Source organism: Phytophthora cinnamomi (assembly GCF_018691715.1).
Source record: "Phytophthora cinnamomi strain GKB4 chromosome Unknown Contig48, whole genome shotgun sequence".
Classification (NCBI taxonomy): domain Eukaryota; phylum Oomycota; class Peronosporomycetes; order Peronosporales; family Peronosporaceae; genus Phytophthora; species Phytophthora cinnamomi.
Genome location: NW_027150981.1, coordinates 245394 through 269051, shown reverse-complemented (window position 1 = coordinate 269051; position 23658 = coordinate 245394). Strand labels below are relative to the sequence as shown.

Sequence of the window (23658 nt, the reverse complement as noted above, 5' to 3'; positions counted from 1 at the left end):
TCGATGGCGCACAGTCTCAGATTCAGCTGATGTCATTGGGTTCCCATGTCCCTCATCGCCGTTGCGGACTGTGCGATTGATACCTTTAAAAAGGGATTTCCCGTGAACTTCGCCAGCTCCACAATGCAATTTGCGCTCGAAAGCTGGAAGTTAACGGCTGGAGCATGATGGAGCTGCGGCACTCTCCGTACAACCGCAAGAAAAGCTCCAGAAAGTGAGTGATGTCTATTATACGGACTTGATTCGATTGACTGATGTGTTACCGTTCCTGCAGGCCGAAAGCAACGACCACCACCGCTGATCGCAACCACAGCGAATGGACCCCCGAAGAGGTAAGGTTCTTTGCCTACACTCCTTGCTTTCCGGTGGGCGTACCTCTAATGGTATTTCTTGCGCATTTGGAAGGATGACTTGCTTCGTGATGGCGTTTGCGAATTCGGGGGGAAGAAGTGGACAGCAATTTCAGAGCGGATAGTAGATCGGTCTGCAGATGATTGTAACAAGCGGTGGAATCAACTGCAGAGTGTCAACACTGCAAGGAAGCGACCATGGGATGAGGCTGAGGATAAGCAGATGATGGAACTGGTGGTGGAGTACGGGGCCAGCAAGTGGGCTGTGATCGCCTCCCACTTGCCAGGCCGAAATGGCAAGCAGTGTCGTGAGAGGTGAGTCTTGAGTGCAAGCTTAGCTCCCAGGTTTGATCCACTAACTGTTTGTTTGGCATGCACAAGGTGGCACAACCAACTAAACCCTGTCATTAAGAAGACGCCGTGGGCGGATGAGGAAAACGACGTTATCATCCATTTGCAAGCTGAGCACGGAAACGCCTGGGCTAAGATCGCGGCGCACTTGCCGGGTCGGACTGATAACGCAGTAAAAAATCACTGGTATTCCTCGCTGAAGGCAATTGCGAGGCGCGAGCGCGCGGCTGCTGTGGGTTTGCAGGAGCGTTCACGAAAGAAGTCGAAGAAGAAATCCAAGATACGCGAGAGGAAGAAGGCGGTGGTGGTGGTGGTGGACGTACAAGTTACTGCGGCTACGGACACTGAAGCTGTTGAAGACGCGGCTGACATGCCGTCTATTGTTGCGCCAGTAGCTACTCCAGCTGCCGATGTCCTCCCTTCGACCACCGCAGCACGGCCCCTGTCACCAGACTCGGTGACTGACCCTGTGGACATGGTCGCGTACGTGCAGTCGTACAGGGATGGCATGGTGCGAGCCCAGGCGGTGATCGACACCGTTATGGATCCGATGGGGATGGGGAGCTGCAAAGACACAAAGTGCAGCTCATTGTACGCTCCGGATTCATGCGGCACCGATACAACACCCGCGTTCTCCATGGCTAGCTGGTCGGTGAGTGACGAAGATCTTTATTCCTACTCGACCGCCAATGAGCCGCCTGCCGTCGACCCCACTTCTCCAGCGCAGCCGCCGTTCGGCTTGGATGAGTTGCTCTACGACTCATTGTACGACGTGTGTGGTTGCAATGGCTTGCAAACACCAGCGAGTCAGGAATCGTGTGGAGGTGTGTTGAATACGCCGTTGGGTGAGGTTGCACGTGTGTACCCCCAGCAAGAGCTGGCGATGAAGGAGTGGGAAACAAGCCCCACGAATTCGTTCGCGCCTGCATCGACAAGTTCTGCGTTCGTATCCACCGCAGCGTATGCGCAGCTTGACTTCGAGCAGACAGAACTCATGTCGCTTTCTGCTCCAAAGCTCACGATTGATGACGTCAAGCGCGAACCGCTTCCGGTGGAGTGCAGCTTCACAGACGATTTTTCTTGCTTCGCTGCATTTGTGGAAGTGTAAAGGCCGCCGATTCTGGCGAGAGCCAAACGATGTTTCTGTATCTCCATTCATGAGTGTAGGAGGGCGAGAGGTTTCGTGTAAAGGTGGCGTGACTTCATGTACTTTCATTCGATCATCTCACCATCGTGTTTGCTTGCATGTTTGTTTACCTAGTTTCATACACAAGTCGCGACCGTTTCTTGGGATCCGAAACGACGCGCAAGTGCACATTCGTGAGCTTGGCGACGCAGCATTATGACGGCGTCCGGGGACGTCTCGAGCACGAGCCCGAGCGAAGTTCACAGCGGCTCCGACAAGCCTGTCGATTCAGTTTCTCCTGCTCCTGTGAGCGACGACCACACTACCCAACGCAATGGCGACGATGATGAAGATGATGAGGAGTTCGGAGAGGACGAAGATGGAGGGAGAGAGGAGATCGTATTTCGGCCGGAGCCTCTGACCCAACAATTCGCGAGTCCCATGGAGATTGAGGCTGGTTTGCAGCTCATCGAGCTTTGTCGCGAAGGGAATTTGAGCGCCGTGATACAACGTGTTCGTGCTGGAGCCCCAGCTGGGTTTATCACGAAAACGGGATGGACACCGGTAGCTGCTGCAGCCTACAGCGGCTTCAACGATGTACTCCTGTATCTCCTGGACGTTGGTGCCGACAGCATGTACGAAACCTCAGGGCCCGGCCGGAAGTACCAGTTGTCGAACGGACATCCTAACTCCAGCAACCTCACAAAGGAAACGATTTGCAACACCCCACTGCACTGGGCGTGCTACAAGGGCCACGCCGACACGGTGTCGATTTTGCTGGCGGCAGGATACAGTCTTGAAACTACCGACTCCACAGGGAATCGGTGTCTCCACTTGGCATGCTCTGGAGGTCATCGTGAAGTAGTCGAGAGACTATTAGCCCAGTCAGCTGCAGTGGAGCCGCTCAATAAATACGGCAATCGACCACTGGACTTGGCCACGGAACCAAGTTGTCGCCGCCTACTTGCGCGATTCCAAGCACAAACTTCCTGCGAGTGGTGCAAGGAGACGTTCAGTCGTCTGCGTCGCCCCAGCCTCTGTCAGCATTGCCACAATGTCTTCTGTGACACAAAACCTTGTTCTTCGTGCTCGACGCCGTCGACTCAACCACCTTCCCCTGGAATTGAAGCAAACGGAAGCAGTAATACTGAGCATGATGCATCCGCGACCTCAGCCGTGCTCGCTCAAGCACGCAGTATGCGCTATTGTCAAGAGTGCGCTACTGAAATGGGGAAGGCCGAGCAGGACCTGCGTAATGTACTGGAGGCGAAGCTTGATTTAATTCGGCGCACCCTTGCTGTACTGGACCCGAGCATCGGTAGTAGCAATCGGCCCACCAGTTCTACTGATACTTTGAACGAAGGTGGTGAAGGCTTTGAAGAAAGCGCTGGTGAAGGAAGCAGCTTGGAATTAATAACTGAGGGTGGCGTCGCATCAACTGAGACTATTGAGGCCGGAGACACGACATCAGCAAGAGCAGACGCAACAAGTGAAGCTTCCCCATCGGATTCCCACCAAAACAGCGAACCTTCGACTCTCATGTTGCAAAATGGCTTCGATCCTTCTCCATCCAGCGAAGCTTCAACTCCCATTAACAACGACGACAACTTCGACGGCGAGCAGCGATCGTCAAGGTCAGCGCGACCGAAGCATAGATCATTGCCCAGCACTGAAATCATCTTGAGCGCTCTCACGCTCGCCCAAACTGACGCAGAAGCGCTCTACACGGCGTTGGAGGCTGCACAACTCAAGGCTGCGGACGTCAATTTGCTGCGAATTTCACGGCAAACCTACCGACAACTCGTAGCACACGTCACTCTACAGGAAGAAGTGAGAGCTCTACTCGCAGTGCGTCCGATTGGCACCCGCTCACTACTGGAATCCCTCAAGCGTGCTCTGCAACATGCAACTCGCGAACAAGTTCACGCTGTCATGCTGTCGGTAGCGCTGCAAATCATCCAGAGCGCCGAAGCCGAGTGCACACTCTTCGGGTGCCACGCACTTTGCGAGAAAATCGAGCGCGGTTCGCGTCGATATAGCAAAGACATCGCTCGCCTCGAAGCGAGCCTCGCCGAAGCTCAAGTCCGCGGCGCCAGCGACAAACTGGTAACTGCTGCTTGCGCCCTACGAGACCGTTTGAATGCCGAAGTGCGGCTGGAAGCTTGTCTCGTCCCATTCAAGGCTCCTTCTCCTGTTGAAGCTACAGTTGGGGGTGCCCCACCGCCCCAACCTGCACCAGGCAGTGGCGGATACGTCTTCGCCGATGGCACCACAGTCGACACATTGCTGCAAGCTCTGGAGTACCGCAGTCAACTGGTGTCAACTGCAGTGGACATTGGCGCTGCAGTGGACGGAGTGTCCTCTGTGCTACTGGAAGAGGCCAACAACCTGCTCAAACAACTGAAAAAGGAGGTGAAGGACGAAACCAAAGCTGAAGAGGAGCGCCGCAAAGCTGAAGAGGAAGCAGCGCTCAAAGCCGCCAAGAAGGGCAAGAAGAAGAAGGCGTAGGTCAGCCCAGCTCAACTCAATGCAGCAAACCGAACAAGATGAAGAGCTAATACAATGGCAACAACAACAATTCAATTGTCATTTCGATGTCGGTTCTCCGTCGTGGAAATAAAGGTAGTGAAGAGAACAGCTTCCTTCAGCAAAATAGGTTCATCGCTGCCTGCAACCTGTATTCTGAGACCTTGAAAAGACCCAAAAGTGGGTGGCAGTGTCAACCCCGACCTACCCCTCGCTTCCGTCACTGTGTTTTTCACCTAACTTGATCTCTCCGAAAAGCCCAGAAGCTTAGACAATGGAGCCGGCGTTCGAGGCGATACGCGGCCACAGGTCGGCGCACTCCTTGCCCACGGGGCCCGTGATGGCGGAACCCTTCATCTCACCCTTGGGGTTGACGATGACGCCGGCGTTGTCCTCGAAGTAGAGGAACACGCCGTCTTTGCGGCGCCAGGCCTTGCGCTGGCGGATGACCACGGCGGGCATGACCTTCTTACGGAGGTCCGGCTTACCCTTCTTCACGGTGGCCAGCACCATGTCGCCCACACCGGCGGCGGGCAGACGGTTCAGACGGCCCTTGATGCCGCACACCGCAATGATGTACAGGTTCTTGGCGCCCGAGTTGTCGGCGCAGTTCATCACGGCGCCCACGGGGAGACCCAGGGTCATACGGAACTTGTTGCCAGAGGCACCGCCACGTCCTGGTTGGGTTTTAAAAATTTAGCACCATACAGAGGATAAGATGTCTGCTCTGGTGGGTGGGGTGGCTGGGCAAGAGAGAGAGAGAGGGGAGGCAAAAACGTACCACGCTTAGTTGCCATTGTTGCTGCTTCCTTTTGAGAATCTCGACTGAAGTGCGGGCGGGGAGCGCCAAGCCCATGAACTGCGGCAGCCAACCAACGGTTCGAAGGGAGCTCGCACCCGATTGGCTCGATAGGGGATACCCAAAATACGTTGCTGCGATTCGAAACCCAATTCAACACGATTCAAATCCCAAAAGAGTCTAGGGGTAATAGCCAATAGAGCTGTCAGACCTGTTCAATTAGCCCGAAGGTGTCGAGGCTTCGAGGCGGCCATGGCGGACTACTGGGTGTCCCGGGAGCGACACTACTGCAAGTACTGCAATGTGTGGATGCAAAGCGACAAGCTGGTGCGTCGATCAACCTTGAGAGGTATCTCCTTCCGGCGATAAGCACCCTCTCTAACTGTGTATCATTTGCGAGCAGAGCATCAAGCACCATGAGCAGGGCCGCAAGCACAAGGAGAAGATGGAGGAGACGTTGAAGGCCAAGCGCCAGGCCAAGTCGGACGCCTCCAGCGCGCAGAAGGAGCTGCGCGAGCAGCTGCAGCAGATCGAGGAGGCCGCGCAGGCCAAGTACGAGCAGGATATGGCCGGGCGAGCGCCACCGCCGCCTCCGAGGCGACCGGGGCAGGGCCATGCACCGCCCCCGCCTCCCAGACGACCAGGACAGAGCGGCGGCAATGCGCCGCCTCCGCCACCTTCGAGGTCAGCGCAGGGAGCGGGTGGCAATGCCCCGCAGAGGAAGCCGCCGTCTTCCGGTGGTGGACAATACCGTCCTCCGCTTGTACAGGAGGAGGAACCTGAAGAGGAAGAGGAGGACGACAAGGGCGTCTACGCTGTGCGAGGCGTAGTGTATTTGGAGGGAAAGAAGCACGATGCGCAGCTCGAGACCGGAAGCGCGTGCCAAATCTGGGTCGAGGATGCCGAGCAGTGGATCGACGCGTTGGTGGAGCGGGCCACGGTGCACACGGTGCCCAACACCGAGCTCAGCTTTAGGCGCTTCACGGTCATGTACATGCTACCGCCGTCGGAAGACGCGGAGAAGAACGGGGAGAAGCCCAAGCCGGTGACGGAGCAGGAGGTGCTGGCGGATCGCTTGCGGATCCCGTTGCCGGCGAATGTGACGCTGGAAGCTGCGGAGAAAATGGTGGATCAGTGGCGCAATGGAGGAGACGCAGCAGGAGCAGAGGTTCAACCGCCTGTGGTCATTGACGAGACTACCGGAATGGGCGAGTGGAGTACCGTTGAAGTTCGGCAGATCGACGAGCGCCCCGAAGCTGTGGCGAAACGCGCGGAGGAGGCGGAAGCAGAGGCTGCGCGTCTTGCTGAGGAGCAGAAGCGGATGGATGCCCTCGAAGACTTCTCGTCGCAAGGAGACAACGCGCTAGGCGCGTTCAATCCGTGGGGAGGCAGCTACAAGGGTGTGAACCTTGACGGCAACGTTGAAGTCGCTGCAGATGGGTCTTCCTCCTCTATTGCTGCTGCACCTCACCGCGAGGAGGAGATTAACATCACTACAAACGGGAACGTCAGCTTCAAGAAGCGCGGCCAGAAGAAGCAGAAGCGCCGGAGGATACACACCGACGACGAGTAAACTTAACGTTAGTTTGAAAAACTGCAAGACATTTGACAGCCCCAGCCCATACACTTGTTGTTTGTGGGTTGTATTTTCTTGTAAATGGGGGGAGAGTTGTTCCTGCTTCGCTTAAAAAGTAACGAGACAGCCCACGCGCATGGTCATCCCATGCATACAGAGGCGACGACGGACGCAACCTTCTTCCTCGCACCGAAGGACGGAGGAAAGAGGAGCCACTCCACTCTACAGGTGGCCGCCGGCGGCCTTGATCTTCTCGGCGTCCAGGTAGGCCGTGCCGTAGGGCAGGAACTCGTCACTGTGGGTGCTGGCGATGCTCTTGTACTCGCTGGCCTGCTTGGTGATGTCGGCCACCTCGTCGTCCGAGAGGTCGCGCACGTACTTGGCCGGGTTGCCGGCCCAGAGCTGACCGGCCGGGATACGGCGGCCCGGGGGCACGACGCTGCCGGCGGCGATGATGGTGTTGGACTCCACCAGGGCGCCGTCCAGGATGATGGAGCCCATGCCGATGAGCGCGTTGTTCTCGACCGTGCACGAGTAGAGCGTGCAGCCGTGGCCGATGGTCACGTCGTTGCCGATGTTGGCGCCCGGGGCCAGCCCGGGCGTGGAGGAGCTGGCCGTGTGGATGACCGTGCGGTCCTGCACGTTGGTGCGGTTGCCGATGCGCACCTGGTTGAGGTCGCCGCGGATCACCACGTTGTAGAACACGGACGCGTCGTTGCAGATCTCCACGTCGCCCACGACCGTGGCGTTGGGGGCCACCCACACGTCGTGCGCGATCTTCGGCCGCTTGTCGTACAGCGCCATCACCTGGCGGTGGCGCGAGACTGCAGCGAGAGGAAAGATAGATGGATATATGTGAGCAGCTCTTTTAATGTAACGCTAGTGCTAGCAGGTCACGTACACTTCTCCTTGAAGGAGTTGTCGTTCAGCACGCGCAGGCCGAGGCGGTCCAGCGCCTGGCCGGTCTCGCGGACGCAGCGGCCCAGCTCGAAGGTCACCTTGCGCATCATGGTCGCTGGCTGCTGTGGGAAGAGGAAGCGGAAGCTGGGGCTGCGACGGCCGAACGAGCGGCTCTCGGAGGGAGACCACCAGCACGAGCTTGGCGTTTGTATGCGATACAAACGCCAAGATGGTGGGGCGGTCCGGACCGGTCCGGACCGCGGAGGAGGTGTGGACCACGTAATAGTATATGTCAGGGGTGAGGAGACGCGGGAACGAGTCAGGTGGACACTCGAGGTGGACAGATGCACATTCCCTACGTGTTTGTTTGATGCAATATTAATGAGCGGGCCAGACTGTAGTGTTTCATCCCTGTCTTAATTGTGCCTCTTTCTGTCCCTCCGTTATCTCTGCTTCTTGTCTCCGTCTCCTCTTCTCCTGCGATCTTCCCTCCAGTCTCGGCCGTTCGTGGCGCGGTCTCCGTCGTCGCAGCAGCAGCAACAACAACAACAACAATGCTCGGCATGCTGTGATTGCTATTGCTGGCTGCGCTCGAGTGAGTATGTATGACTTGCCTTTTTGATTTACAAAATCGTGCACTGGGACTCGTCGCTCTCTTCCAGCAGGCCGGAATCGCGCTCGATCTCCTTGATAAGATAAGTAAACACCTCGTCTGCACAAGAGCGGCGACACCAGACATCAGTATTATACATGTACATACACAACCGCCCACAAGCCTAGAGAAAGCAGCCTCCACCGCACTGATGTTTTCGTTGTCCTTGGCCGAGCACTCCACGAAGGGGCATTCCCAGTTGCTCGCCAGCGTCTGGCCTTCTTCTACCGTCACCTCTCTGCCATCAAAACCCCACCACACAACGCGTACAACGTCAGCAGCGCGTCGCCTCGTCAACTGCAGCGGGCGGCACTCGCCTGGCCTTCTCTAGATCCGACATGCTGCCCACCAGCACGCGCGGCGGCTTGGAGCCCAGCATGTTGACCAGCTTCTCGTTGATGAGCTTGAGCTTCTCGAACGACGTGCGCGAGCCGATCGAGTACACGAGCACGTAGCCGTGCACGCCCACGGACGCCGCCTGCGAGAAGTTGGCGTACTCGTCCTGCCACCACAGCAACGCAACGCAACGTCAGTCCAGTGCGTCAGCACGCGCCCCCACGCAGCACGCAGCCCACCATGCCGGCCGTGTCCACGATGTCCGTGACGAAGTGGGCGTTGCGCACGCGGATGGTCTTGTGGAAGGTGTTCTCGATGGTCGGGTCGTAGTTCTCCACGAAGCGGTTCTCCACGAAGCACGTGGTGAGCGACGACTTGCCCACGCCCGGGTAGCCCAGCACCGTGAGCTTGCGCTGCACCTCCACGGGCATCTCGACTGCTTCTTCCTGCTGCTCGCTCTGCCGCTGCCACGCGACTGAGACAGTGGAGCGCGCGACCGAATGAGCTGCGCACCGACCGGCTGGACTTCTCGCGCCGCGGATTTGCTCCGATTTACCACAGCCTGTAGTCCGATTTAAGCGGCGGATTGCGCAACTTGTAACGGCCACATTCTTAGTTTTTTTTTTTGCGGCGCCGTCCTAACACCAGACCCAACGCATTTCTGCCTCCAAACTGCAAGGCGTTGCAGGCTAGCACCACTCCTCCCTTGTATTAATACATGCAATACACGTAATAAAACTCGTCGCCAGTCCGAACAGTAGCCCCGAACACCAAAGCCCAGCAGCCCTCCACGTCACATCTGATCCGTCCTTATCTCCAGGGAGTCCGTATCCACTCGCACCACAACCTCCCTCAACCGCATCCTGCGATCGCTCTTCAACCCAGGGGTTCACCCCTCACTTCAACGACATCAGAGCGCCTGACCTCCTCAAAGGCGAAACCGCATCCAACGCGCCACTACCAGAGCCTGAGCCTGAGCCTGAGCCTGAACCTCGAAGCGATGGACGCAGCGCGCGGCGGCGGCTTCTTCTCCGCGCCAGGGGCGGGCGGCGCCACACGCGCCCGTCCCGTGAGCGCCGGCACGCGCGTGCGCCCCAAGCCGTCGGCGGCGGCGTCGCAGGACTTCTTCGCGTCGCTGGGCATCGACGCCACGTCGCGCGGCCGCACGGGCAGCAGCGCCAGCTCCAGCAGCAGCCGCAGCTACAGCAGCATGAGCACGAGCGTGCGTCCAGCCTCCGCCTCGGGCGCGTCGCTGTCCGCCGGGTGGCGGCCGCCCCCCATCGGCGGCCTGGGCGGCCCGAGGGCGCCGCCGCCCGCGCCCAGCGCCGGCGCCCTGCGCGTCGCCGGCGTGCAGCGCGCCGCCCCCACCACAACAGCATCCACTACTACAGTTACTACTACTGCTACTACTACTGCTGCTACTACTGCTGCTACTACTACTGCTGCTACTACTACTGCTGCTACTAGTGCTGCTGCTGCTGCTGCTACTGCTGCTGCTGCTGCTGCTAGCAGTGCGGGCAACAAGCCGGCGCAGCTGTTCTCGATGGAGGACGCCGAAGATCTTTACAGCGAGGACGGGTGGGGCTGCGACTCGCCCTCGGCGGTGCTGTCGAACCCGGAGAGGGACGACACGGCCGCGGGGGCGAGTAGTGCTGCTGCTGCTGCTGCTGCTCCGGCGCTCGCGGCGGCTGCGGCGGCGGCCGCGGAGGCGCCGGAGGACGAGTTCGCGTGGGGGGACGACGACGACGCCTTCGCGTCGCCTGTGGCCAAGGCGGCTGCGCCGTCGACGATGCCGCCGCCGGTGCAGTTGGAGACCTCTGCTGCCAGTGCGTTCGAGACGAAGACGGAGCTGACGGAGCCGACGCCGCCGCAAGCTGCGGGGTATTCGGCGGCGGAGTCGAGCAGCAGCGCGTTCGAAGCTACGAGCTTTATCATGACCCAGCCGCCGCCGCAGGAGACGAAGGCGGTGTTCGGACACGCCCAGGGTGAAGCGGCCATGCCGCCTCCGCCTGCGGCGGTGGCAGCGCCCGCGACGTCGTTTCCGGTTGAGGCGGGCCACAGTAGTTTCCAGACGGCGAGCTTCGCGGCTGCCCAAGTGCCGCCGCCGGCAGCGTCTGCTGTTGCTGCTGAGGTGCAGCAGGAAGAGCAGTGGGACGAGGACTGGGACCAGCACCAAGGAACTGGAGGTACTGCTGCAGAGTCCGAGACGACGATCGAGTCCACTATCACCAGCATGGCTTCTGTCACAACGACGACGACGACCACGACGATGATTCAAACGGAGACGGCGACTGCTCCGGTGGAGCTCTCTAGCCCTGGGGCTGCTGCAGGAGAGTTCTGGGGCGACGGCGATGAAGATGAGCTTTTCGATCACGATGACCACGCTGACGAAGAATGGGATGAGTCGATCAAGGGTCAGACCAATCTGCAGCAGAACGTTGCATGTAGCTCAAGCGAGAAACCCAATGCGGAACCCACTCTTGCTTTCCCCAGTCAAGATACATCGTTTTCGATGTCTGCTCCGCCACCACCACCCTCCACCTCGGTCATGGATGCTCCAGTCCAAGAGCAAGAGTCGATGCCCGTTCCGGAAGTAGGAACAAGTGCTTTCAATTACTCTGCGCCGGAACAGGTTGAAGGTGTTGCAATTGCTAGCCCGGAGGAGTCGATCAGTCAATCGCCTCCGGTTGCTGAAGGAACGACCACGTTAGAGTCTAATTCGTTGCCGCCGCCTCCGATGGAGAAACCGGCTGCGGGGTTCCAGGTGACAGACGCTACCCAGGAAGCTAAACCGACTGCATCATTAGATGCTGAAAGCTCACCCTTTTCGAGTGCGTTTGCTAAGCATGCCAGCCAAGGCGACGACTCTAACGTCTATCCTGAGGCACCACGCAGCGCTCGCTTTCTTCACACCCCAACTGGCACTGGTGGACCGTTTGGGCGTGTTCCATCACCTCAGGGCAATGAAAACTCTAATTTCCAGAGCGAGTTTTCGAGTGTGACTGATTCTGCTACGCACGATGTCCAGCAAACTGCTCAGAGCTCGTTGGCGTTCGAGGGTGATGATAAGGCTGAAACCTCGGATTCATACACGGAATCTAGTGTGAGGTGGGACGCTGGCTCAGTGCATGCTGGCGCTATGTCTTCTGAAGAGCATTCTGGCCATCACAGTACTCGCCAGGGCCAGAGTGACGAAGAAGAGCGGGACTCAGTTGTATCGTTCTCAGGAGAAAACTCATTTTTCCCATCCGCTGGACGACCTTCTTCTCTTTATGGCGGCTCTCAGTCCTCTTTTGCAAGTCATCGGATGTATCAGTCGTCAGTTGCGAGCACGGATCACGATGGCAGTTCTATAGCCTCGTTTGGAGTGTCGTCCGCTGGCGCTACGTTTGGCGGGTCGGAGCGTGTCAGCGAAGGAGGCGCTTTTTCGGATGGCACAGTGTCGGAAACGCCCAGCATGGTGGACTCGTCCAATGCTAGCACGGCATTTGGTACGGACTTTCCGTCAGTGAGTGAGGGGCAATTTTCGGCTCCAGGAACGACGATCGGTGGTTCAGACAATGCCAGTGACGGAGGATTTTCGGATGGCAATGCGTCCGAGACAACGAGCATGTGCGAATCTGTCAGCACGAACCCACGATTTGTATCGGAGTTTAGTTCTTCGAGTGGCCACTACGTGACAGAAGCAGTTGGGCGCCGAAACATGCAGGAGCCATTTGCATCATCTACGCCAGAGCCTGAGTCGGCGTTCGGTGATTCCGAACCAGCTCCAGCCGCGTCGATGTTTGGAGGTGATGATTCGTCTGCTGACGCCAACCCATTTGCAAGTGCACCGAGTGCTTTTCCTCCTTCGCATCAAGCGACCACAGTGCCGCCTGCAGCTACGTCGGCATCGGATAATGCCGTTCAAGAAGAGGGTGTACAGAGTGCCGCCTCACTGTTTGGTGCTACTGCTGGTGCTGATGTTCCTAACCCATTCAGCTCGTTTGGGGCAGCTCCTGCTGCGACTGTAGAGGAAGCAAAACCTATAGCTGAGCATGAATTGCCGACCTCAGACGCCGGTGACCTCTTCGGCTCGGGTTCAGCCTCGACCGGTTTCGAAAGCTCGTTTGCTCAGCCGGCACAAAAGTCGTATGGCTCAAGCTACCAGGCAGGGGATCAGGTACGCGTTGCTATCCAATTAGGCGTGTTGCATGCTTTACCGTCGGAGACGTTCGTTTTCGTCCCTAACATGATCTTGCTATCCACGTTTGATTGACCAGAGCTACAATCAAGCTGGGCGTGGTGGTTACACTGACAGTGCATCGGCATTTAGCTCCGCACAAAGTCAATATTCATCGCCAAGTCCTTTTGATCGACCTGCAACATCAAGCGTTTCCACGTCGAGTCCTTTTGAGTCCCAAAGTTCCAGCACCTACAACACTGCGGATCCGTTTGCTTCACGACATGATGCTCAGAATGGATTTGGAAATTCGGCGCCTTCCGCTGACAGCATCTTCAGTGGTGGAGGTGGATACAACAGCGGTGCCAATGCTGATCAGAGTGCTTCTTCGCACTTCGGTGGAAATGGAGCAGCTTCTGCGGACTCCGTGTTTAGCAGTCATTCACGGGCGGATAGCAGCAGCTCGGCAACAATGGATCACTTCGGACAGCAAACGAGTGCACAAGGTTTTAACACCTCATATGGAGGAAATCAGAACTACAGCCAATTTGCTCAAGGTGGCGCGACAATGCACGCGAACCAAAGCTCCGCGAGTGCGCCCGACCACTTCAGGCACCAGCCATCGACAAGCGTAGGCGATCATGCTCATGCTACAACAAACGCTTTCAGTGGGCAATCCTACGAGCAAGCTACTGGCGTTGGAGCGAGCTCGAGTGCTGCTACTTCCCACTTCAGTCGCCAATCGTCTGCAAGCAGTTTTACCAGCGGGTATAATGGGCAGGATCGCTACGGTGGCCAGCAAGTTGGGGGATCGGTTCCTAGAACCCCGGATAACTATAGCCACAAATCCGCGGCAGAAGCCTTTGCCAGCCCAGCCCAACCAACTTATGGTAGCCAGCAAGACAATCGCTACAGCAACCAGCAGTATGGACAAACATCGACTCCTGGGACACCGGATAACTACAGCCACCATTCAGCGGCTGAAGTTTTCGGCGGCGCGGGCACGGCTCAGCCACCGAATGCTAGCCAGCAGAGCAGCCACTACAGTAGCCACCAATTTGGTCAAACGTCGACTCCCGGAACTCCAGGTAGCTACAGCCATCACTCCGCTGCTGAAGTATTTGGAAGTGGAGGCGCAGCTCAGCAAGACTACAACCATGGGCACTATGGTCAAAACGCTTCACGTGGTCAGAGCGGAGGTTTCGGAGACCACACGAGATCATCGTCGAGTGCATCAGCTGATGCGTTCTTTGGACGGTCGTCGACAGTACAGGAAACGGGGTCAGGTTACCAGCAGCAAACAGCGCAAAGTCACGCTCAGCCTTCATTTTCGCGAAGCGGTAGCAACGCGTCATCACTCACAGAGCCGTATGGCTCGCATGTGTCGGCAAGTGCGACTCCGGTGCGAACGTTGGGTCACGCTCGCGACTTGAATACGTCGTTCGGCTCTATCGAAGATACAAGCTTTTCGCGTCATGCGTCTAGCTCTTCTATGAACCGGTATGGAAGCGAGCAGTCTTTTGAGCAGCAGAGAAACTTGCAGCAACACGATGAGAGCATATCATCGCGTCCTCCGGTTGATGCCAATTCATTCTTCGGCGCGGCGCCGTCCGTGACTACCGACGTAACAGCTTCTTCGTTCTTCGGGAGCTCAGCTTCCCAGGAATCGTCGGAGTTCCAGACATCGCAGTCCCAGGAGCCTGTTGATGCTAATTACTCCAGCGTTTCTGAAGCGCCGGCGGCCTCGCAATATGCGTCTCCGCCATGGCAAGAGTATGAGCAGGAGCAGCAACAACATTCACAAACTGAACCATCTCAGCACGAAGCCAGTAGTAGATTCTTTGGAGCTGGCGCGGCTGCTACACCTGTAGAGCCGAGCTTCAGTGCAGACATGGAATCGCGTAGTGTGAATGAGGTGCCTGCTGCATCAAGTGAGAGTATTCAGCAACACGATTCTAGCAGTTTTGGTGTCTCCGCGGATACCAACGTTGCAGCTGCTGTCGTTGACACACCGGAGAGTGTGCTGCCGCCTTCTACAAGCGAGGGCGATGCGAACCAGCCTCAAGCGTTTGATGGATTTGCAGATTCGAGTTCACAAGGGTTTGATGCGCAGACTTCGTCCAGTTTCTTCTCGTCGTCGCCGGGACCGGTGCCACAAGAAACTGCCACGACCTCTACGTATCAATTCGAGCAGAACAGCTATGGACAGAAGACACAAGAGCAGCAACAGCAGCGCGTACACGAAGCTGCAGCTGCCTCTTTAGAGTTTGCAGAGAGCCACTCTTCGTATCAGCAGTCTAGTGGTACCTCGTACAACACACCAAGTCCAGGAAACTACTTTGCCTCAGGTGCCCCAGGAGCCGGTGCTGCAACTCCTGCTGGTCACTCACTGCAGCACCAACAGCCGCAGTATCAAGCGCAGCAACCTCAATACCAGCAGTACCAACAGCATCAGGAACCGCCGCAACAGCAACAGCGCGCTGCTACTGATAAAGGTTACCAAGGTGGCGTGACTCAAAGTCATCCGCAACGGACAGGGTATCAACCTGCTGGTCGGCATGAATATGGAGCAGCAACCGGACACGGATACGCATCACCGAATATGCAACCATCCCACCCAGTCGCGGCTCCTGTCGTTAAAACCAGCAACAAGTACAAGGACCCATGCGTCGCCCCGCCATCGTGTTTGGTATCTTTCGGGTTTGGTGGCAACGTGGTGACCATGTTCCCGAAGAGGAAGCTGCGGCTAAACATCGCAGGAAGCGGCTACCGCAACAGTCCTCGAGGGCTTCAAGCGTACGTATTGCGAACAGCATGATATGATAGTGTAGAATAGGTGGATATTCTGACCTCACATTCTTGTGAAATGACTCTACACAGGCCGTCCGAGTTTGACAACGGTGGCAACTGTGAGCTCCGCAAGGGACCGGTAAATGTGTACCGCATGGACCAACTGCACCCGAAGGACAAGGAATTCGAGCAACTGGACAACTTCCCTGGTCCTCTAACAGACGATGTTTCTGATGAAGCAATTCTGGAATACCTTGATGAGCGACTGAAGCGGAGTGAAGCACCGACAAGCGCCGAAGAAGTTGAGGACGAAAACGACCGATTGCTGCTGGGTGTTCTGCGCGTCTTGGTCAAGTCCAACGGAAAGTTGCGTTCGGACCCAGGAACGCTCAACCCAAGCGACCCTAACTCACCCGAGGCTCAGCTGATTGCTTTGCTCTGTGAAAACAGCAAGTGGCGTTGTGGCAACCAGCCGCCAACTTTCCCTGCGACTCGGAAGGCTCAGTCTGTGACGGTATGAATTGATGTGTACCCGGATTTTTCGATTCTGCACTGATGCTAATAGGTTTATGTACTACTTGGTAGCACCCCGATCTTGCGCTAAAGCGTTCGAACGAGCTTCGCGAGCTGCTTTTGGTTGGCGACCGCAAGGGTGCAGTTTCTTCTGCTATGTCTGCGCAAATGTGGCCGGAGGCAATGCTGATCGCGTCGTTTACCGATAAGGAGGAGTACAGGGTAAGGAATGGCCCACCCCACTCAAGGAATATCTACTAGCCTACTAACGATCCTTCTTTTGTTTCGCTCATGACCAGCGAGTTTTACGCACGTACTTGGACGAAACATACGCTACGGGCGATCCGTGCCGCGCTCTGTTCATGTCCTTTGCAGACCAACAGGAGAAGAGTGTGCAAGAACCGAAGCGGCTACTACAAACCAATGCCCAGCAGCCTGCTGAATCGCTCATCCTGTCAGGATGGGTGTCTCACGCTCAAGTTCTTCTCGCGAATCGGACTGCGGATACCAACAAGATTCTGACCGAGCTTGGCGATCGGTTGTGGAACGAAGCTGGCGCGGTTGCAGCAGCACACGTTTGCTACCTGCTCGCTGGTATTCAAGTGGAAGCACCAATGCCCAGCTCGAAAATGGCGCTGCTGGGTGGAGACCATCGTACTCCCAAGGAAGCGCGGTTCTACGTGTCACCTGGTGCAGTGCAGCGCACAGAAATCTATGAGTGGGCTCAGAAGCACTCCAAGGGTGCGTCGGCCAACCTCATGATTCCTTTCCAGGGCTACAAGCTTATTTATGCCATGCTTCTGGCCGACCACGGCAAGCTCGAGGCGGCCTTCAAGTATGTATCATCGATGCTCGCTGTTATCAAGGCGGTGACGGCAACGATGAAGCCCGGCACATCCATGTACCTGGAAGGGATGAAGAACCAGCTTACCGTGCTGGATGATCGGTTGCGTCAGCACCTCGGCCAAGACCGTGTGGCCTCAGTGGCTGCATCAGCCAGTCGCGGCGGAGGACGCAAGCAAGGTGGCAAGTGGGGTCTCGGCAGTGCGTTGAGCATTATGGGCAAGATCGTGAACCGTGTGGTGGAAGGCAACGAGTCAGCTACTGCTGCACCCGCGGGCCCTAGCGCGACGACACCCGGTGGCTTGTACGCGAACGAGGCTACTCCCCCAGCAGCTAGCTACCCGAGTACTCCATCCGTTACCGCCCCGACGCCTTCACCTGCGCCTTCATACCCGCAACAGCACGTTCAGCAGACCCCGCCGACCAGCTCGCACGGACCTTCACCTGTGCCGGCCAACTTGTATGGCCACGCAACGCCGCCTGTGTCGCAGGGAAGCGCCCCAGGATCGTCGAACGGATACAACAGAGCTCCTGCAGCGACGCCAGCGGGTCCATACTCGAGACCAGGAGCCAACGCCATCCCCTCGTCAGGGCCGTTCTCCGGCAACGGGCGACTTGGACCTCAGCAGCATCAACAACAGGCGTCTGGCCCATTCTCTGGTAATGGGAAGCCTGCTCCGTCGGGACCATTCTCGAACAGCGGTCCGCCTTCGCGAGGCCATGGTACGGTGCCGTTGATGCGCTCGCAGCACTCGATGGAACCTCCTGGGAGCAACCACAGCACCCACAGTAACAGCAGCTTCAAGGGTATGCAGCCTGCTCCTGTGAACAACGTTCCACATCACCCACTCCAGCCGCCGCAACAGCAGCAGCAGCAGCAGCAGCCTCCGTTGTCGCAGTCGTCGCAGCATTCGCAGGACACGCCGACGGCGCGCCCCGCCTTCCAGAAGCCTGCCCCGATCGATGTATCGCACGACGACAACATGAGCCAGCCGAAGGCTCTTGCTGCTGGGTTGGCCGCTGAGGTGGCTGCTTCGCTTCCGCCTACGGATGCCGCGGCCTTGAGCGGCCCGTCAAGCGACAAGGGCAAGGCTAGCCCGAAGTTCAAGAGCGTCAAGAAGCCTGCGCGTTCCAAGACGCCGCCACCCAGCGGCAGTTCCAAGGGCTCCGGATGGCTGTCGGGTATCTCGTCCTTCATCGCCACGAAGATGAACCCTGAGGCCAAGGTGGCCAAGCTCGGCGAGCAGATGGAGGCGTACTATGACGAGAAGACGAAGCGCTGGGTGTTCCCGGGCGAGACGGCCAGCGAAGAGCCCACGATGCCGAGTGCCCCGCCGACTGGCCCGCTGCCCGGCAGCGCCCCCGCCTCCAGTGCTACGGGCGCGCCTCCTCCAGGCGCGAACTCTGCCCCCGGCTCCATGAGCAGCGGCCCCGCGCCCAGCGACGACCCGCTCGCGGCCTTGATGGCGCCGCCTCCGTCTCACATGCTGATGAAGAAGGACCCGCTGGCTGCCATGATGGCGCCACCCGCTCGCGGAGGCGTGTACGGCGCGCGTCGCGGCGGCTCGACGGCCCAGCGCAAGCCGCCGCGTCCGCAGTTCGCTGTCTTCAAGCCCACCGCTGCCTCGGCAGCCGCTCCGGACGAGCCGAGCGAGTAACATAACGACGGCGAGAGGAGAGGTGATGTAGCGGGACGACAACTCGTAGATGGCGCTGCAAGTCCAGAGGAGCTCCAGCCCTGCCAGTAAGAGTAAGTTCTGTCTGCAGCTCTTGCATTTAGATTCATGTCGTGCACGTTTTGCATTCTGCATCTGTTTCTCTGATCATTCACTGCTTCTTGTCCGACGCAGCGCTGGAGGGGGCAGTGCTGGACTGTTGCTGGGCCTGCTGCTTGATGTCCTCCACGCCGAAGAACCTGTCCAGCTGCTTGTCCGTGTACCTTTGGATCTGCCGCCACCACACACGAGTAGTGCATGAACGTTGTCAGAAGTGTATCAATCGAAGCGCTGGGTGGGTGGGTGGACAAGTGATGCGGCGCACCCCCGTGAAGACGTGCTCGTGCTCGCCGTGGCCTCTTCGCGAGCTGAAGTCGGTGAAGAGCACCAGCTTGGCTGTCATGGCCGCGCAGGCCACCCACGAGAAGACCTGCAGGGAGCGGTGGTAGCGGCGGTCGATCATCGCCTCAGCAGTGTTGGTTAATGGGATTCTTTTGGGGCTACCCAAAACAAATTTTACAGTTTTTTTTGCATCAAATTTATGTGCTATGCACCGCCTTTTGATAAATCTCCACAATGGACATCTACTATTAATAACTAAAATTTTGTTTATCTGATGGATACTTAACGTGCAACGCGGCTGTGTAGCAGCATACTTTGCGGTACACTTGCAATAATATCTCAGTACTAGGTCGTCTGCGACTTGGCTGGGAACACCTGTGCTGTGGAGAGCAGCTGCTGGCATTTGTACAGGACAAGTGTTGCTGCTCTAGACTGGGGGTGGCTGGATCTCCAGACTATAATAGCTCCAGATTAATAGAGCAGGCTAGGCTAAGTATATATCCAAGTTAATAGTAGTTTTGTTAGAGTAGCGGATGAGCTGGCTTGCGGAAACCAGCAGCTTTACAGCTACCCAAAATAATACAAGTATTCTTCTGCGAAGTGCACCGCTGAATAACTCTGCTGATGCTCGAGGACGACAAATAGTGAGAGGATATCTTCCTAGGGGTAGGGATCACTGTATTTGAGTGCACCATGCTATGGGGACGACGCCCCCTGCCGACTGCGATAACATTTTTTAAAATAAAATTTGTTGTTCTCCTAGTTCGTAAAAATAGGCAACGTCGCTACGGCACAATGGAGTCACCAGCACTGCAAGTCGAGCTCGAGGAGAGCGCCCACGCAACTTTGGACCGTTGTCGCGACGCACGTCCAGCCAACACAACTCGCGCTTACGCGCCAAAGCAAAAAGAGTTCAAAGTATGGTGTGATCGCAAGGGCTTCCATGAAACTACTCGCTACCAGGTTACTGCGGCAAAGATGCACTTGTTCCTACAAGAAGAAGTCGTCGATAGAAAAGTTAGGACCAAGGGCTCCGATCGGAAAATCAGCGCTGCTACAGTAGAAATGTATGTTAACGCTATATCAGATTTGTACAGCGATCAGCAAAGTCGTGGAGCGAACACACATCCACGTTCCCGAAACAACCTCATCAAGGCGCTGTTGATATCGCTGAAGCGCGAAAAACACGAAAAAAAAGATAAACTCGAGTACACCGATCGAGGCGTTGGGTCCCTGTTGGATGGCTACTGCACTACAAGCGACCTCGTCTCCATATCGCGATACTACATGAATTTAAATACTGGTCCGGATTTGCGAAACCGGATGAGTCATTTGTTGTGTCATGCGTGCCTTCTGAGAGGCGAGTCGGCACGTAACCTGGAGCCTCCCGATCTTTTCAGTGTGCTTCTTGAGCATGAAGGCTTCACCGAACGCGTTAGTGATGATCATGGACCAAGGGAAAACAAATCAGTTTGGCCGTCGAGAATTCGGATCATGTATTCGACATCACAATGTGGAGGTATGTCGTGTTGGAGCTCTCGGGTTTTACTTCTTCTTTCGCTGGTGCGTGCAAATGGAAGAAATTCCTGACTTTTTGAACCCAGCAAATGGTACGACATTAAGGTTATGAAGTCCCATAAGGATCCCACAAAAACGATGACGTACCGTTCCCACTATGACGCTACAGTGAAGCCTTTGCCGCGCTCGGTATGCATTCGAAGGCGAAGACACATGCTGCCCGTGGGTCAGGGGCCAGAATGGCTGAGCTTGCAGGGGCTACAGAGTCACAGATCAGGCGGTTAGGACGGTGGAATGCTTCAGCAATGGAAGGGTGCTACCTCAGTGCGTTGCCGAGGGAGGCTATGCGGTCGCTGACTGGGTTTCCACCTGACCGACGCACGTTCTACCTTGAACGTGCATCGCTAACACCACCCGATAGCCTCCAGCGTGCCGTTTTTCCGTTTGCCAAAAACTATATGGCGGCATACACGCAGTTGTGAGCACCTCATATATCAACTGGGGGCTTTTTAGATTTATTACTGTACCTGCGGGTGGTTTTTCTTCAAGATGCCGCGCTGCTCCGCGATCTGCATCCGGCACACAAGTTGTGGACTTGCTCTCCTTTCAACGCCGATGAGTTCGATGCATTTGCAGTCGAGTTGAAAACCAAAATGAAAACAGAGAAGTCACCTCAAACAATGCATGTACACGAGGTGGTTCCTGACTTAATGGAGCACCTAACTCAACAGCACCAACAAACATTTGCACACATCGACAACAAAATCAGCGAAGTTGGATCGTCGGTATTAAATATGAAACAAGCATTCACACACAACTTACCTCAGGATCAACAGTCCTACGACTCAGCGTTGACTGGGGTGCATCAGTCCCTGCGACGCCTCCTCCAGAAGCTTCATCTCATCCAGCGCAGGCGCCCCCGACGTAGAAGTTGCTGCGGTCGCTGAAGACCGTACATCAAGTATGGCAAGAATGGTCGGCGGGGATACACGGTGGTCCTGCAGTAAGAGACCTGGAAGAAAGACATGGCGCAGCTTGGCGCAGCAATCCTTCCGAAAAACGCTTCTTTTTCCGTTGAAAATGTATTATTGATCGCATAATTGTCCTAACAGAGCAGCAGAATATTAGTCCAGAACAAGCGGCATACATGTTGGAGAGTCAACGCACACAATCACAACTTACACTGAATGCATTGAGCGACAGCATGAGAACGAAGCAGTAGCAGCAGCTACAGAGCAAGCATTAATTAGATACCGCACACACGAATACTAATATTATATATACCAATTGCCCACTTACATCACACGTCCTGGCTACAACAGTGCACGCAACACGTTTCCATGACCATGCCATACGTTATAGTAGCTGCAGCATCACTCCGACACCGAAACACATCACCATGGCAGCTGCTCCGCAACACGCTATCATGGCTGCAGCTACAACGCAAGCGGCAATTAGCTGTCAGAAGCACTACTAGCAATATTACACAGTACATACCCATCGCGGTGTCGAGGCCGCAGGCCAACATGAGCAGCAACACCAATGTGGACGAGAGCGCCCGATGCCGTCCATCGCAGCCGCATACTTCAGCCCTGCAGCACGCGGCCGCCAGGCATGCACGCCATGGCAACTGCCACCACGGCTCAGCCAAGCGTCGCCTCCAAGCCTCGCCTCTCTGTTCACTAGGATACCACCTCCCGGCGCAGAGCTGGCCACCGCCGCCGCCACGTCCTCGCCGAAGCGCCGACTCAAACCGAACGCCAGCATCTCGTCGATCACGCGGCAGTCCTCCTCTACCAGCTTGCTCGGCGTGATCTCCTGCGCTCGAGATCGCAATAGTCAGTACATTTCAATACCCCTCCAGGCCTCTGTGCAGTCTAAGGACCTGCCTTGTAGATGAACTTGGTGCTGCTTCCAGAGCAGCCGTCGCAGACCACAGCCTCGCAGCGTCGGTAGTGGTGCCGCGCGACCGAGTGCCGTGTCTGGCCGCACCGCCAGCGCCGGTCCGCCGTTTCCTTGCTGGGCTTCTCGACCTCTTTTCTCTTTGGCGACTGAGAGCAAATATTAACCAATGAGTTACAGTGATTATAACTGCAGTTATCATGTAATGGAACTTCAGATAACTTCTGTTATCCAAGGGACGGGTCGGGGACGAGGCAGGGACGAGACGAAGACGGCGCCCCCATTCGACTTCCGATAATACTGTTATCTGAGAAGGATTCATTAGGACGCCTTCAGACATACTACGTGATGGATTCATTTTTCATACATGCCGCGCCGACAATTAACAGATTATTATCCAACTGCCCAAAGGATTCATTGAAATGTGCGACAAGAGTACATGTATTGATTCCTTTTCCTTTCTAACCCTTGTACTGTACTTGTAAAGCCACGGCTTGTGCCTGATGACCATGGATGGGCGAAGGCAACATGTAGTTGGAAGTTGTTCTGGTTACAGCGACAAGGACAGAACAGATAGATACATGCACAAGGCATCTGTCCAGTCTGACAAAGCTCCCTCCGACGTAGAGGACAGCTAAAGTTCGAAAAGCCAGATTCAGCAAGGACAGCGAGGCGCAGCGAAGACGGGCGATAGGTAAAGCCAGAACAGGCTACGTTTTGAGAGCGGTACCCCAGAAGGCGTGACACGGCCCCAGGAAGGGTGGGGCGACAGCAGGATAGACGGTATCCAGGATAGCAGACTTCCTAGTAACAAGGGCTACAGCGAGCCATAGCAGACTGGGTGACATCCAGGAGGGCAGACTTACCAAGGGCAAGAGCTCGGAGAAGTGGAAAATCATAGGATACATCGTAGCTAGCTGCTGGGCGCTAATATTTTCTCGCTTTGCAATCTACTTCGAGCTGAGCGATATGAAGTTTCGGGCTATGCAAGCCCAGAGTGCAGATCAAACTAGTTTTAGTATTTTGCACTAAAGGAAGAGGCGGTCGTTCAACGGTCGTTGTGCAAGCTTCGTTTATGGCCAGGGAATGCATACCATACGAACGAGTTCGGCCAAATGGAGGACGACACTGCATTGACGATGGCCGCACGAACGGCGGCGGTGCGCCGCCATCAACTACTGCAACCATCGTTGCCAGTCGCGAGCTCCCTCGAATCTGGTGTGTGTGCGTGCGTGTGTGTGTGTGTGGGGGGGGATT

The 23658-nt window shown here is 56.5% G+C and overlaps 8 protein-coding genes across 8 annotated transcripts; 4 read left to right on the top strand and 4 right to left on the bottom strand.

The window, feature by feature from the left end:
* Positions 1 to 164: 164 nt before the first annotated feature.
* On the top strand, positions 165 to 1809 carry IUM83_19756 (myb domain protein 3r-5; the record flags this gene model as incomplete). The annotated part of the gene is made up of 4 exons (XM_067944820.1): positions 165 to 214; positions 275 to 332; positions 406 to 665; positions 732 to 1809. 4 exons carry the CDS (start codon positions 165 to 167, stop codon positions 1807 to 1809), a joined length of 1446 nt encoding a protein of 481 aa, XP_067790208.1.
* Positions 1810 to 3759: 1950 nt separating this feature from the next.
* Positions 3760 to 4335, top strand: IUM83_19755 (Ankyrin repeat protein; the record flags this gene model as incomplete). Its single annotated transcript, XM_067944819.1, has 1 exon — positions 3760 to 4335. The coding sequence occupies one exon, from the start codon at positions 3760 to 3762 to the stop codon at positions 4333 to 4335; it is 576 nt and encodes a 191-aa protein (XP_067790186.1).
* Positions 4336 to 4620: 285 nt separating this feature from the next.
* Positions 4621 to 5150, bottom strand: IUM83_19754 (60S ribosomal protein L23; the record flags this gene model as incomplete). The annotated part of the gene is made up of 2 exons (XM_067944818.1): positions 4621 to 5030; positions 5135 to 5150. The coding sequence occupies 2 exons, from the start codon at positions 5148 to 5150 to the stop codon at positions 4621 to 4623; spliced, it is 426 nt and encodes a 141-aa protein (XP_067790197.1).
* A 254-nt stretch (positions 5151 to 5404) lies between these two features.
* IUM83_19753 (WW domain-binding protein 4) lies at positions 5405 to 6725 on the top strand (the record flags this gene model as incomplete). The annotated part of the gene is made up of 2 exons (XM_067944817.1): positions 5405 to 5479; positions 5556 to 6725. The coding sequence occupies 2 exons, from the start codon at positions 5405 to 5407 to the stop codon at positions 6723 to 6725; spliced, it is 1245 nt and encodes a 414-aa protein (XP_067790207.1).
* A 225-nt stretch (positions 6726 to 6950) lies between these two features.
* IUM83_19752 (Dynactin 5) lies at positions 6951 to 7738 on the bottom strand (the record flags this gene model as incomplete). Its single annotated transcript, XM_067944816.1, has 2 exons — positions 6951 to 7552; positions 7630 to 7738. The coding sequence occupies 2 exons, from the start codon at positions 7736 to 7738 to the stop codon at positions 6951 to 6953; spliced, it is 711 nt and encodes a 236-aa protein (XP_067790206.1).
* Positions 7739 to 8251: 513 nt separating this feature from the next.
* Positions 8252 to 9047, bottom strand: IUM83_19751 (Ferrous iron transporter B; the record flags this gene model as incomplete). The annotated part of the gene is made up of 4 exons (XM_067944815.1): positions 8252 to 8340; positions 8430 to 8518; positions 8598 to 8782; positions 8856 to 9047. 4 exons carry the CDS (start codon positions 9045 to 9047, stop codon positions 8252 to 8254), a joined length of 555 nt encoding a protein of 184 aa, XP_067790205.1.
* Positions 9048 to 9616: 569 nt separating this feature from the next.
* On the top strand, positions 9617 to 18582 carry IUM83_19750 (putative COPII coat assembly protein SEC16; the record flags this gene model as incomplete). The annotated part of the gene is made up of 5 exons (XM_067944814.1): positions 9617 to 11030; positions 15400 to 15574; positions 15659 to 15707; positions 16154 to 16303; positions 16381 to 18582. The coding sequence occupies 5 exons, from the start codon at positions 9617 to 9619 to the stop codon at positions 18580 to 18582; spliced, it is 3990 nt and encodes a 1329-aa protein (XP_067790204.1).
* Positions 18583 to 18751: 169 nt separating this feature from the next.
* Positions 18752 to 19102, bottom strand: IUM83_19749 (Glycosyl hydrolase; the record flags this gene model as incomplete). The annotated part of the gene is made up of 2 exons (XM_067944813.1): positions 18752 to 18871; positions 18965 to 19102. 2 exons carry the CDS (start codon positions 19100 to 19102, stop codon positions 18752 to 18754), a joined length of 258 nt encoding a protein of 85 aa, XP_067790196.1.
* Between the last annotated feature and the right edge of the window lie 4556 nt (positions 19103 to 23658).